Source organism: Chelonoidis abingdonii, chromosome 1 (assembly GCF_003597395.2).
Source record: "Chelonoidis abingdonii isolate Lonesome George chromosome 1, CheloAbing_2.0, whole genome shotgun sequence".
NCBI classification, from domain to species: Eukaryota; Metazoa; Chordata; order Testudines; family Testudinidae; genus Chelonoidis; species Chelonoidis abingdonii.
In genome coordinates, this window is record NC_133769.1 from 30,394,892 (window position 1) to 30,409,843 (window position 14,952).

Genomic DNA, 14,952 nt, shown 5'->3' on the forward strand with positions numbered 1-14,952 from the left:
ACAGGGCTCAACACAGTGGCTGCCCAGTCGCATGGAGCCTGAGACCAGCGTACAGAAAGCCAAAGAATCACTATGGACCGCTTAACGGAGGGAGGGGGCGATGATGATTGTATGCTACCACAGTTCCTGCACTCTCGAAAGACGCTTTGAAATCGGCTGCTAGCTCCAAATAGCCTGAGGGTCAACAAACATTGTACACAGGTGGTTGTCATCAGCGCCTCCATGAAAGCAAAGGGAAAAAAATGTTTTTCGCCTTGTTCATGTCACCGCGTCTACTGGATGCTGCTGGCAGACATGGGTCCTGCGACACATGCGCAGCAGCATCCCCTTGCTTGGCTCTTGCGGAATGGAGACAGTACGCTATAGACTGAATACCACATGTCATTCCGTGAGTGCTCCTGGCTGGCCCGTGACGTTGGCTGGGCGCCTGGCAAAAAAAGGGAACAACTCCGGTCATTCTTTCTTGTAAGTTTTGTCTGAGGAGATTCAGTCCTGCCGGAGAATCATGGCAGTGGAGCGTTCTGCCTAGGGCTCGCTCCTCAGTCTGCTGCACCGCGTGCGTCGAGGCCTATCCCACCTACCCCTTGCATACCAGGCTCACAATCAGTATAGTTAGACTCTACATTTGCTGCAAATAAAAAAATGAAGTGCTTGTTTTAGAACTGTCCCCAACAACATATCCTGGGACTTATTGGGATTTACCAGTTTGCAACCAGAGGTCCCACACACAACATGAAAGATTCAGTCCTGCTTGTGCTTCTATCCTAGCCTTGGCAAGATTCCATAAGGCTGAGCTAAGTGCAGAATGGTGGTTCATCATTCACTTGTAAGCCACCACCCTTCCTCCCCTCTTTATCTTGCTTGCAAAAGTCAGTTGTTCCTATTATGCTTCTTTATTACCTTCATCACAAGCTCTTTTTTGATTCTGGGACTGCATGGGCACCTGTGCTGATCAGCGCTCCATGCTGGGCAAACAGGAAATGAAATTCAAAAGTTTGTGGGCCTTTTCCTGTCTACCTGGCCAGTGCATCTGAGTTCAGATTGCTGTCCAGAGCGGTCACAATGATGCACTGTGGCATAGCTCCCGGAGGCCAATACCGTTGAATTACGGCCACACTAACCCTAATTTGAAATGGCAATACCAATTTCAGCGCTACTCCCCTCGTCGGGGAGGAGTACAGATATCGATATTAAGAGCCCTTTATATCGACGTAAAGGGCTTCGTTGTGTGGACAGGTGCAGGGTTAATTTGGTTTAACGCTGCTAAATTTGAGATAAACTTGTATTGTAGACCAGGCCCACTATGTCTACACTACCACGGTAAGTCGACCTATGCTACGCAACGTAGCTGGAGTCGACGTACCTTAGGTCGAGTTACCACGGGATTTACACTGCAGGGGGTCAATGAGAGAAAATCTCCCGTCAACTTACCTTACTCTTCTCATTGGGGGTAGAGTAGAGGGATCGATTGGAAAGCAATCTGCAGGCAATTTGGCGGGTCTTTACTAAACCTGCTAAATCAACTGCCAGTGGATTGATCTCAGAGCGTCGATCCCTGCCATAGTGTAAACCTGCCCTTAGTATTTCTGGGCTTATAAGTACAGTGGCAAAGATTTTTGTAGTTCTACTCCTGCAGAACTTAGAAGTTCCACTTATATTCAAGGCTTCATTTTTTTGTGGTTTTAAAAATTCTTTCGGATCTTCAGCACTTAGCTTTACATGACTGATTCTTCTGGTTATCTGAACCTGCCAACTCTTTTGGAGGTTTCAGATGTCCTGTGATGCCTTTGTAAAATTAAGAGCAGAGCTCATCAGGTGTAAATTATTACAGTTCCATTGAAGTCCATGACAATTTACACAAGCTGAAGATTTGCCCCAAAGATTGCTTCATCGTACTCCTGGGGGAATTGTGCGCCAAAAAAATTGCAAATTCTGCGCACAATATTTTAAAATTCTGCATATTTTATTTGTCACAATAACACAATATAATCACACTGGTTTCAATTATTTTTGGTCGTTATTTCAAAATAACTGTCAGCAAGTACTTCTGTAACAATACAGAAAACAAAAAAGATTCAGAAAACGTTTTTGACAAATAGATTCCTTACTAGGTATATTAATAGAGAACTCTGAGTAATAATTCATTTAAACTAAAATACAAAACCATATTTCTCGCATCCCTCAGAAACAGTGCAAAGGCTTGGAGGAGTCAGGGATAACGGAGAAGCTGAGGGAGAAGGAAGGATTGCTGGAAAGGAGCCTGGGGGTGAACTTGGAGGGTTGTTGTTTATGGGTGGGAAAAGTATGGAACAGGTTTTTTTGGGAGGTGGGGAGGGATTGTGAGGCAGCTTCCCCCATGCAGACCCGGGCTGACTCCTAGCTTCTCCCATTCAGTCAGGCACATCTGCCCCTGTCCCCATGTGTCCTTGCAGCCCCTGTCCACATGTCTCTCCACCCCCACTCAGACACCCACTCTCCTATCCCTGTGTGTCCCTGTATCCTCTCCCCCTGTCCCCATGTGTCTCTGTGTCCACACCCAGCCACTCACCTGTCCCTACGTGTCCCTGTACTCCTCCTGTCCACATGTCTCTGTGCCCTCACCCAGCCGTTCCGCTGTCCCTATGTAGCTCTGCATCCCCTCCCCAATCACTGTGTGGCCCTGTGCCTCCCTTCCATTCAGCACCTGCCCCAGTCTCTTCTCTTCCACTAGCCCTTATGAGCCCCTGTGTGACGCCTCCCTCCCCCGCAACCCATGCTGTCTGTCACCCATAGTCCCTGTCTCCTGACCTGGCTGGCTGCTAAGAAATCTGTAGACTCTTTCTCTTCCTGGCTGGCTGGGAGCTGCTGCTGTGTTATTTTGCCACAGTGCCATCTGGTGGGCAAAAGGCAGAACTGCAGAAGTTATTTGCTGCTAGAAGCGGCTGCTGTTCTTGCATCACAGATCTTTCGTGGGCAAAAGGTGGAACTGCAGCAACATTTCGGCAGGAGCTCTTTTCTGTGCAAAAAAATTAAAACTACTCATGACTTATTAATTATGCACATGCAGTAGTGCAGAATTCCTCCAGGAGTACCCATCTGTGAGATATGGTCTGTGGCTTGTACCATGAAAGCAGTGGAGAGTTTGGTCTCCATCCATTAATTAGAGCACTGTTTCCCAAACTTGGGCTGCCGCTTGTGTAGGGAAAGCCCCTGGTGGGCCGGGCCGGTTTGTTTACCTGCCCCATCCGCAGGTTCTGCTGATTACGACTCCCACTGGCTGCGGTTCGCCACTTCAAGCCAATGGGGGCTGCTTGAAGCAGCGGCCAGTACATGCCTTGGCCCGTCCCGCTTCCAGCAGCTCCCATTGGCCTGGAGCAGCAAACCGCAGCCAGTGGGAGCCACGATCGGTGGAACCTGCGGACAGGGCAGGCTAACAAATCGGCACGGCCCACCAGGGGCTTTCCCTACATGAGTGGCGGCATCTCAGGTTTGAGAAAGACTGAATTAGAGGATTAGGTTTGAAGTTTATAATCCCATATTTAGAGTTTTCTTTGGTCTTGTGGTGCTCTTGTGGCATGTGTTTAAAAAAATCAGATATGGATAAAGGAGTGTAATTAAGGTTGGTGCTAGAACCTTTATTATTTCTAGACTTGCTGAAATTTTCGGTTTTATGACTTTAAATTTTCTTACTTTAAAAATACATTTAAAACTTAATTCTGAATTACTTTACTTCTTAATTGGTTATTAAAATGTCACCATTATAAGAACCCTATTCTGTACAGTTTCTAATGTTTCCTTATATTTTGTGTGTCAGAACATCCAAGTATAAGGCAATATAAGAAATGAAATCTGCATAGATCTTTTTTTTTAAAAAAAAATACTTGTCTCTCTTTCTGTCATTGGAGACTATTTTTATTCTGTAAAAAGAATGGGATTCTAATTTAGAGATAAATGTTTCTGCTAAAAATTATTTTCTTGTGGCAACACACATTGAAAATACTATTGCTGTTAGAAATTTATTTTCAGTTATGCAGGAAAGGAAGGTATACAAGGGATGGACTTTATCCAGGTATAACAAAACATTCATAAGTTTAGAATTCTTGTTTACCATTTTTTAAAAATCTTCTGTTGTTATACTGTTTATGTTAAAGACCTGATTATGTTGACTTACTTGAAGAATTAGTAAGGGTGAGTTTCATATGTAGTATGCATTGTTCTTGTTATGGTATATTCTAAAGACCTCTCTCTTTGACTAGGTGATCGCCCACTGATTGTTCAGTTTGCTGCTAATGAAGCACAGGTTTTATCTGATGCTGCCCGTATCGTCTGTCCTTTTGCAGATGGAATAGATCTAAATTGTGGCTGTCCTCAGAGGTAAAACTTTAAGAAGTTGGAAGAATATTCCTAATTGTTTCAATCGGTATGAAAATGAAAAAATCATTTGCTAGTTTTCCAAATCCAAAGGAAATAACGATAGATTAATGGTAGTCCTTAAATGTAGAAATTCTGATTTGTTTTTTTGAGAAGATGAAACCTGAGAGGAATCTATCTGTTTATTGGCCCAAATCACATTGTATCTGAGTGCCTCAAAAATGTTAATTTATTTTTCCTTCTGATGCCCTTTTGGGGGCAAGGGATGGGTAAAAATGTTATAATTTAGCTGAGTGGAAACGAAATTGGAGAGAGACTAAGTAACTTTGTTCAAAGTCACATAGAAAATCCTATGGCAGAACCAGGAATTGAAGCTACAACTCCCAAGACCTGAGCCTGGACCATAAGACTGTCTTTCACCCATAGCCAGTCCTATCTCTGCCTTCCTCCCTGTCCAAAAAATAATTCACCAAATGTGTTGAGAAGAAAACTGAAATAGAGCATTATGTTGAAACTGATATTTTATTGCAACTATACAATACAAACATTGTTCTCTTTAACTTAAAGATGGGCAATGGCAGAAGGTTATGGTGCTTGTTTAATAAATAAACCAGAGCTGGTTCAAGATATGGTGAGACACGTAAGAAATCAAGTAGAGAACCCCAGATTTTCAGTATCTATTAAGATAAGGTAAGTTTAGACCACTACTATGTCTCAAGACAATGAAGCATGTTTATTATTTAATCAAGCAAAACAGGAAATGTGTTGGGTTAATATTACCTTTATAGAAAAAGTGCCGTACGCATGGTCTGTGGACTCAGCTTTTTGATAGGTCAACCCTGGGATCTGTAACAACCCCAGCTGGTTTTCTTTCTCATCCAAAACACATTTGGGGACATGTAATCCTACAAAATTGCAGTTGGTGTTTCTCTGCAATACTACACGTGCTACACGTCATCAAGTGTGCTTTGGTTTACAAGAACATACTGATATCCAAAACAACCTAAAAGGCATGCATTTTTAAAAAAACTCAGAATTCAGGAAAGGTAAAATGATCACAAGCTAGTTGAATAGTTTTGTATTGTTTATACAACCATATCACCTAGTGCTTTGAACCAAGCTAAGCAAACTTGGGTCAAGTTACCACTTGGATGGGAGCTCTCAAAGGAACATAGAGAGAACAGGAAATTATGTTGGTAAGTTAGTGATATTCTTCCTCCTATCAGTTTAGAACTATATCTAATATGGTATTAATGGCACTGTCCAGCTGGAGAAACTGTCTTTTAGATGAGGCATTAAAAATAGATCCTGACAAATCATTATTGCTTAAAGATTTGTTTACATTCCTTATCAAATTCCTTGTCATTCTGCCTACGTAAATTCCCACTCCAGTTTCAGGTGGAAAAAGATATCCTTCACTTCATTGACTTTTAAAATATTGTAATGTGTTGCCATGTTGCATTTCAGTGGTGGAGGCAGTGATTCCTATGTAGATTTTGTATAACAGCAAAGTTTCTGTTAATAAAGATCTAAAGTTGATTGAGATTTTTCAGAAAGAAAGGTGCTATATAAATGTGAGTTATTTCATGATTGGTACAAAATTACACAAAATTATATATTTTTAAAAGCCTCATGGGTTTCTGGCAATTGTTATAAAGTTTTCAATTTTAGTGACATGATTAAACAGGATAATACTAAATCAAGAGATATTAATTTATTAAAATAATGTGTTATATGATAAAAGATCTGTTTATCTTTCAACAATAATGTTCTTTCTTTATTTGTACAATTCTTATTTATTCTGCCTTATGATGGGATTTCATGCAGTTCAGATAACTGTTTGATGGTGAGGATAATTATTACATTACTTGGAATTTTAGAATCCATGATGACCTAAAGAGAACTGTAGATCTCTGCCGAAAAGCTGAAGCAACTGGAGTTTCCTGGATTACAGTTCATGGGAGAAATGTAGAAGAACGACATCAGCCAGTACACTATGATGCAATTAAAATAATTAAACAAAATATGTCTATACCTATTGTAGCTAATGGAGATGTTAAAACTTTAAAAGATGCCGAGAATATTCATCATATGACGGGGACAGATGGTAAGAACTCAGCATACTTTGGGTATTATTTCAGTAAACTTGCTGGGAAACGTACTTTTTAAGATATACATTTGTCTGTAAGTTGAACTTATATTTCAGTGTTTTGCACTCTTCAAGGAGAGAACTGAGATATGAAGTTGGTTCATTCTGACAGCTTAAAGATTTATGAGTAGACGCACTTAAAAGCTGTTACCAGCACAAAATTCTCTGTTACTCTCACACATTAGGGGCACCCACCTTTACCCTTCTGTGGGCTCAAGACGTAACCCTCTTAATTTAGGCACCCATCCTTACTCTGTTCCTAGAGCTCGGAACGGCGAACTGTGTCCACTGGGAGCTGCAGGCAGCCAGTCAATGTAAACACTGCAGCCAGTCTGCACCCTTACTTTGTTCCTAAGGCTCGGAACGGCGAACTGTGTCCACTGGGAGCTGCAGGCAGCCAGTCAATGTAAACAAACGGTCTCATGGCCCACCAGAAGGTTACCCTGATAGGCCACATGCCCACCACTGCTACAAGGGGTGCCTCAGTGGCAGCCATTTTGGCTCTTGCAGGTGGGAGATGGATTTGTGACTGTGGCAAGTAAAGGGAGGAAGGAGGAGTACTGTCCAGCCAGATACTTGCCAAAATTCAGGACAGTCAGTTTCAGCTTTATTGTTTCCTTGTACTCCCCAGTCAGTCTGTCTGTGTCATAGAAATGTTGAGCTAGAAGGGACCTCAAGAAGTCATCAAGTCCAGCTGCTAGCCAGGACCAAGTAAACATAGACCAGGGCTCGGCAATCTTTCAGCGGTGGTGTGCCGAGTCTTCATTTATTCACTCTAATTGAAGGGTTTGCGTGCCAGTAATATATTTTAATGTTTTAGAAGGTCTCTATAAGTCTATAATATATAACTAAACTATTGTATGTAAACTAAATAAGATTTTTAAAATGTTTAAGAAGCTTCGTTTAAATTTAAATGCAGAGCCCCCCGGACTGGTGGCCCGGGCAGCACGAGTGCCACCGAAAATCAGCTTGTGTGCTGCCTTCGGCACCCGTGCCATAGGTTGCCTACCCCTGACATTGACCATCCCTGATTGGTGTTTGTCCCACCTGTTCTTATAAACCTTCAATGATGGGGATTCTACAACCTCCCTTTGAAGCTTATTCCTGTGCTTAACTGCCCTTATAGTTAGAAAGTTTTACCTAAATCTCCATTACTGCAGATTAAGCCCATTACTACTACTTCTGTGGATACAGAAAACAATTGATCCCTGTCCTCTTTATAACAGTCCTTAACAAATTTGCAGTCTTAACAGGTTCCCCCATCAGTCTGCTTTTCTCAAGACTAAATGTCCACAGCTTTCCTAAAGTGTGGTGCCCAGAACTGGATGCACTATTAGAGCCGAGGCTTCACCAGCTAGTGCAAGTGTTCTTTAAGTCATCTGAGTTACCACAAGGGATGAATTTGTTTTCTCGCTATGGGTCAATCAGTAGTAAATTTTGCTCAAAAAAACAGAATCATCCTATGTTTAGCTAATAAAAACAAAATATTACTGAAGGAACTGGGAAGAAAAGTTCCCATTCTGTGTATGCTGTGTTTTCTTTCAAATCCTCTATCATGAAGTGCCATTAAGCTGGGTAGGCTGGACCTCTAAATACCACAGGTAATCTTGGATTTGGACTGTTAAACAGAGTTTCCCAGGGTGCAGTTGCCATATCGACTTTCCAGGTTCTACTGCTCTCTAGTTAGCTATTCACAAGTATTAGATACTGTGGTGATGGGCGCTATACAAAACACTCAGGTAAACATAAAAAAGTTGAAAGTTAAATTGTATATTAACACTTCTCAAATTTTCCATTTGAAGGTGTAATGGTTGCTAGGGGGCTCTTAGCCAATCCAGCCATGTTTGCAGGATATGAAGAGACACCTTTGAAGTGCATCCAGGACTGGGTTGACATTGCTCTTGAACATGGGACTCCTTTTACGTGCTTTCATCATCATTTAATGTACATGATGGAACGGATAACTTCAAAACAGGAAAAAAGGGTTTTTAATGTTTTATCAAGCACCTCAGCGGTTCTGGACTACCTTAATGATCACTATGGGGTGTAATAGCTTTTAAGTATTTTAATCATGTGAATATTGCATTTTATATTTTAGAGTTGCGGGTACTTTGTTATAGTGGTAGGTTTCCCCATGCTTATATTTATGAGACAAAATCACAGTGCATTGAAAGATCTCATGCGGTGTAACATTACTGGACATTTCTGAACCGATCATATTATATTTTTATATTAACATTATTTTCAACTCAGGAAATATTCATGACTTGAAAATAGCTTTTATATATGTATGGTAATGCATTGCCATACACAGGAATGTGATGCTGTAAGCAAAGTGTCTTATGAGAAAATAAATTATATATGCAGTACCAAAGTGCTTTCAAAGATCATTCCCAATCCTGCTACCCTTACTCATGCGAGTAGAAGGGCCACAGGAACAGGCTCAAAGGGTATTAAACAGAATTATATTGAATTGTTCCCTTAATTGAGAAAAGCTCAACTGAGAAGCCCTGCTAGTATTTATCTAAAGTGAAAATTCAATATTTATGTTTTGGTTTTAATTATGTGGGCCCCTAAATCACAGAAGAGAAGGGCTTTACACCACTGCCTCTCTTCGGGTTCAGGTGTGTCATTTGCTGCTCTGAAGGCCTGAAATCCCTTAAACTGATGTTGAACTTAGAGTTCCAGATTTTCCTAGCCAAGTGGAAGAAAATTAATATATTAAATTTTAGTTTTCCACTCCATTAATTTTCAAGTGGAAGCTCTGTGTGCTTAATGTTAAGTGATACTATAAGTCCAGAATGAAATTGTTTTGGTATCTAAGGTCTCAAATCAGACCTTGAATCAGTGCTTGAAATTAAGCATGTGCTTGTTTTGTCCCCTTCACTTCAAAATAGGACTTCACTTCTGTGCTTGAAGTTATACACGTGTTTAGGTACCTTGCAGACTTGGGGCACAAAACTTAAAAAGATTTGTTCAACATGCATTATGTACAGTATGTGTTCCTAAGATCAAGTGGGTGAGGTGATATCTTTTATTGGACCAACTTCTGTTGGTGAGAGGTAAGATTCTGAGCTTACACAGAGCTCTTCTTCAAGACTGGGAAAGGCACTCAGGCCAAGTCTACTCTACAGACCTATCTCAATATAACTACGTTGCTCACGTGTTAAAAATCCACATTCCTGAGCAACATAGTTCTGTCAACCTAACCTGCTGTGTAGACTGCGCTATGTCAGCAGGAGAGCTTCTCCCATGGACATAGCTACCACCTCTCGAGATGGATTAACTACAAAACTCTCCCATTGGCTTAGGAGTGTCTTCAGCAACACCAGCTCCTCAGAATGTTACAGCTAAATACAAGGTGGAACAGCTAAGGAGTTAACACATCTTGCAAGAGACCCTGAAGGTGAATTGGGTAGGTATCACCTCTACAACCATAGGATAAAAGAGGTGTTAGTAGGTTCCAGACTTTTATAATGAGCCATAGATTCAGTATCTTTCTTAAGTACTGTAACTCCTCACTTAGTCATCCTGGTTAATGTTGTTTCATTGTTATGTTGCTTATCAATTAGAGAACATTCTCGTTTAAAGTTACACAATGCTCCCTTATAACTTTGTTTGGCAGCTGCCTGCTTTATCCACTGCTTGCAGAAAGAGCAGCCCTTTGGAGCTAGCTGGTGGGGGCTTAGAACCAGGGTGGACCAGCAGCCCTCCCTATCAGCTCCCCGCTCCTCTAAGTTCCTGTGCAGCAGCTGCCCAGCAGGCTATTAATTGCTGGTAGTTCAGCTGTTCCTCCCACCACTGCCATGTGCTGCTCCTGTCCTCTGCCTTGGAGATGCTCCTGGAGCCTCCTGCAGGGTGTGTCCCTCTGGCTCTGTCTGCCATGCTGTCTCCCCTCCCTCCATTTGTGCTGTCTTGTAGAGTGTGAGGCTACATTAACAAAAATGTGTTAACCCTTGAGGGCTCAGCCGAGTACTAGTTCATCATTTAGCAGTAAGGCATTCCCTAGGAAATATCCCACCCTCTGACTTCACCACCTCAACCAAGCTTCACAATCATCATTGCCGTGTACAGTATTAAATTGTTTAAAACTTATACTGTATGTCTGTGTGTATATATATATCTTTTTTTCCACCAGACAAAAGACTATATATGTATATATATGTAGTCTTTTGTCTGGTGAAAAAAATTTCCCTGGAACCTAACCTCCCCCCCATTCCCCCATTTATATTAATTCTTATAGGTAAATTGGATTCGCTTAACGTTATTTCACTTAGACACATTTTTCAGGAACATAACTACAACATTAAGCGAGGAGTTACTGTACATCATTTTTGATGTCTAGCAGTTACGAATTTAAGTTCCCAAGCTTGTCTTTTGAAAGTGTTGTGCAGGTTTCCTTTGAGGATGAGGACAGAGAAGTCAGTTATGGAGTGATTATTTTGTGAAAAGCGTTCACCCACCCCAAACACATCACCAAGCTCAACCATTTAATCCTCACCCGTAACAATTTTACATTCAACAACAAATAATTTATCCAAACCATGGAAACAGCCATGAATACTGGGATGGCTCCCCAATACATCAGCCTTTTCATGACTACCTTAAGAAGAATTTCTGGACAAATGCACTACAAAATCAATGATATACCTGAGATATATTGATAATATTTTCATTTGCTGGACAGATGACCAGAAGAGCTCTGTGTAAGCTCAAAAGCTTGTCTCTTTTACCCACAGAAGTTGAGCCAATATATTATTTTTTCAACCACCTTGTTTCTCTAATATCCTGGGACCAACAAGGCTACAACAACACCCTAACAATATGTGTTCCTGTACAGTGTATAATAATGACATGACAGAATGTAACTGGGCATAGCAGGGCCCCCTTTGCTCCTGCCTCTGTTCTGCTTCAAAAACCATTCAGAGACCTTGTGGTTTAGCAATCACTGGTGCAGTTTATTTACAGCATGCAATCGCACCACACACAGATTGGTGTTTTCAGCCTTAAGGACTCAGTTTCTACAGCCAAGCCACTCTTACTCTCCTTCCACTCTCTGACTTCCCCCTTTCCATCTGTCTCCATGGCTTCTTTCCTCTGAGCTGTTTATGCAGCCCTAGGCTAACCAGGCTAGCAGTTATTTCCCCTTTGCCAATTAGGCATAGGATTCTATAGCCAGCTCCAATCTACCTCTCATAATTGGAGCTGGCGTGACAGAGGATTAGCTCAGCAGTTCATGCCCAGCACCCGGTCACATAGAAATAGGATAAAATCAGTGCAGGTAAGAAGCAGTTTTTCTTCTGAATTACATCCAAAAAAAAAAGTTAGAAAACTTTTAAACCTGGTTCTCTCAGCCAGATTTTAACAATCTTGTCTTTTGTTCACCCAAACCATGATTGTCACTACGCACTGTGTTTTTCATAAGCAAAAGGTAGTGAAAATTAGAGCAAGGTAGTAACATTCTACACCTGCTACAAATTTGAGTCCAATATAATAAAGATTTTGAACAAAAATCATGTTTCATATGGTGTATGTTTATACAGAAATTCATGCCAGTAAGTGGTAAATTATAATGAATTGGGAGTTTGTTGACTCTCATACCTCTGGAAGTATCAATATAATTAACGGTAAATAGAAAATATTTTCTAATTGTCTGAATCATATATGTAAGAATTTTGTAAGTGATTGGACTTGATTAACTTTTTTATTAAATACTTCATAAACTCTTCTGGGGTGGTGTTCTTGTTCCCCCAGCTGTGAGTTTTATTTTGGAATAAATGTTTGTTACGTGAGACTTTTTAAATATGGCAGCAGAAAAGAGAGTCATCTTTAGTTTTAATAAAGTATGTGGCACAGCTGAGACATTACAATACAATTATCTAGGTTTATTTATTGAAATAAAGACAATTTACAATTTTGAGTTTTTCTGTCAATAGCATTCAACATTTATATTGTCAGCAAAAGAGACAAGTCTGAAGATGATTTAACAAGAAGTCAATTGCTGAAGTCCTGCAATACTTGAGAGAATGAGATCTGTTCTATTTAAGAGCACCTCTTAAATAGAACAGATCTCATTCTCTCAAGTATTGCAGGACTTCAGCCTTCACTCAAAAACACACTGATTAAGATAAAACAAGTTTATTAACTACAGAAGGATAGATTTCAAGTGATAGCAAACAGATCAGAGCAGATTACTTAGCAAATAAACAAAATGCAAACTAAGCCTAATATGCTAGATAGGATTTGAATTAGCTGTATCTCTTGGGATTAGCTTGGGACCAGCACTTCCCCCAGTTCAGTCTTTGTTCCTCAGGGTTTCCAGGTGTTCTCTTGTGTGGGGAGTGAAGCCAAATCATTATGTCACTCCCCACCTTATATATTTTTTTCCCATATTGTGGGAACCTTTTATTCTAAGCTAAGTTCCCAGCCATTTGTGGAAAAATACAGGTTCCAAAATGGAGTTCAGTGTCATGTGGTCTGGTCGCATGCCTTGCTGAATCATAGCAGCCTGTTACTCATAGGTTGGTGAAACGTTCCTGGGTGAGCACAACCTTTTCCATGGTCCATTGCCTTTGCTGATAGGCCATTAGCACTGTCTAACTTCTTCATTGTTGTACCTGAAAGGCTCATTGTAAGTGTTTCTAACTTAACATATTTCAGTAACACATTGTGACAATCTGTACCTCGGGGAAACACCCAGCACCCCCATGTTCATCCTTGTAAAATGATTGTGTGGTATCCCATGCAAAGTTTGTCATGTCAGGTGTCTTCGGAAGACTCATGATGCATTGATAGTACTTGTTATAGTGATGTTATAGATTATAATTTCATGTATGTAGTTATGAGGCTGAAAATGTATCCTCATGGCTTAAAATAACCCCAGGCAAAAACTCTCCAAGAGCAGAGATGCAGTTCACGCCTCATCAGGGCAGGTATTGGACAAACGCAGCCCAGCCTCACAGGAACAAAGGACACTGGCCTAGGCAGCAACAAAATAATCTGTTAGACTCTCAGGGGAGTCACCCCCCTTCCTTTGGTCAGTATGGAACTGCAATGAGGTAAAGCTCACCTGACTTTGAATGGGGGGTGGAGAAAAGCCAAGAGGGAAGAAAGGACATGATAAAAGGGAGAGACATTTGCCATGCTCTTCCTCTCTCTTCCACCTACATCTACAGACACCACACCAAGCAACTGAAGTGCTGATCAAAGGGGAGACTCTGGCTAAAGAGACGCGTCTAAGTTTGTAAGGGCATTGAAAGTGTTAAGATTAGCTCAGAATGTGTTTTGTTTTTATTTCATTTGATCAAATCTGACTTGTTATGTTTTGACTTATAATCACTTAAAATCTATCTTTGTAGTTAATAAATCTGTTTGTTTATTCTACCTGAAGCAGTGCATTTGGTTTGAAAAGTGTCAAAGACTCCCCTTGGGATAACAAGCCTGGTACATATCAATGTATTTATTAAACTGATGAACTCAAATAAGCTTGCAGCATCCAGCAGGCATAACTGGCCACTGCGAGACAGAGATTCCTAGGGTTTTGTCTGGGACCGGAGAGCTCAGGAGTGAACAGCCAAGAAATGAGGGTTCTCACAGCAATGCAGGGTAAGGCTGGCTCCCAGAGTCAAGGATTGGAGTGACCTAGCAGATCACTGGTCCAGATAACACCAGAGGGGAACATCACACATACATAGCAAAACTTCATAACTTCACATACGACGATAGCACATACAAACCAATGAGATATTAATGTTTAGTAGCTTAAGACATTTAGAATGATACCCCACAAGGCATTCTTTGTACAAAACATATAATTATAAGACAGTGCTGAATATAGGGTACTAGAGTGTCACAGATGGATCTTTTTTCCATTGAAATAAATGGTAAAACAACTGAGTTCAATAGAATCAGGATTCTTTATAGTGTTACTGTTTATACCCTTCTTGAAAGTTTAATTAATCTAATTTTGTACTCAACCGCCCTCTACTTATCTTTAATTGCTGAGTTCTGTAACTCTTTGTTTTAAGTACTCATCATGAGCAGGCCTGCTGAGTTCAGAGAGTCAAGAAGGGAGGAGTATTAGCTGTGATTACTTAAAATAATTAATTAGGCTTCTGTTAACATCAGGAGACTGTTTATTTAATCCATGGTAGACCATAAATCAAGGGTGGGTAAACTACGGCCTGCGGACTGTGTCCGGCCCGTGAGACCTTTTAATCCAGCCCTCAAGCTCCCACTGAGGAAGAGGTTGGGGACTTTTCCTGCTCTGCACGGCTCCTGGAAGCAGCAGCTTGTCCCGCCTCTGTCTTCTACACATAGGGGCAGCTGGGGGCTCCACACGCTGCCCTCACCCCAAGCACTGTCTCTGCAGCTCCCATTGGCTGTGGCCAGTGGGAGCTGCAGGGATGGTGGCTGCAGATGGGGCAGCATGCAGAGCCGCCTGGCTGGCAACT

The 14,952-nt window shown here is 41.2% G+C and overlaps 1 protein-coding gene across 4 annotated transcripts in view; it reads left to right on the forward strand.

The window, feature by feature from the left end:
* Positions 1-12,227, forward strand: part of DUS4L (dihydrouridine synthase 4 like) — a 47,713-nt gene extending 35,486 nt beyond the window's left edge. For 3 of the 4 annotated variants that reach the window (XM_032794849.2, XM_032794851.2, XM_032794848.2), the window contains exons 4-7: positions 4,236-4,353; positions 4,918-5,040; positions 6,231-6,457; positions 8,302-12,227. In XM_032794849.2, the coding sequence (XP_032650740.1) occupies positions 4,236-4,353; positions 4,918-5,040; positions 6,231-6,457; positions 8,302-8,549 (716 nt within the window). In that variant the 3' untranslated portion in view covers positions 8,550-12,227. The remainder of the gene's footprint in view (positions 1-4,235; positions 4,354-4,917; positions 5,041-6,230; positions 6,458-8,301) is intronic. The other variant, XM_075064919.1, reaches the window with a different exon arrangement.
* Positions 12,228-14,952: the final 2,725 nt, after the last annotated feature.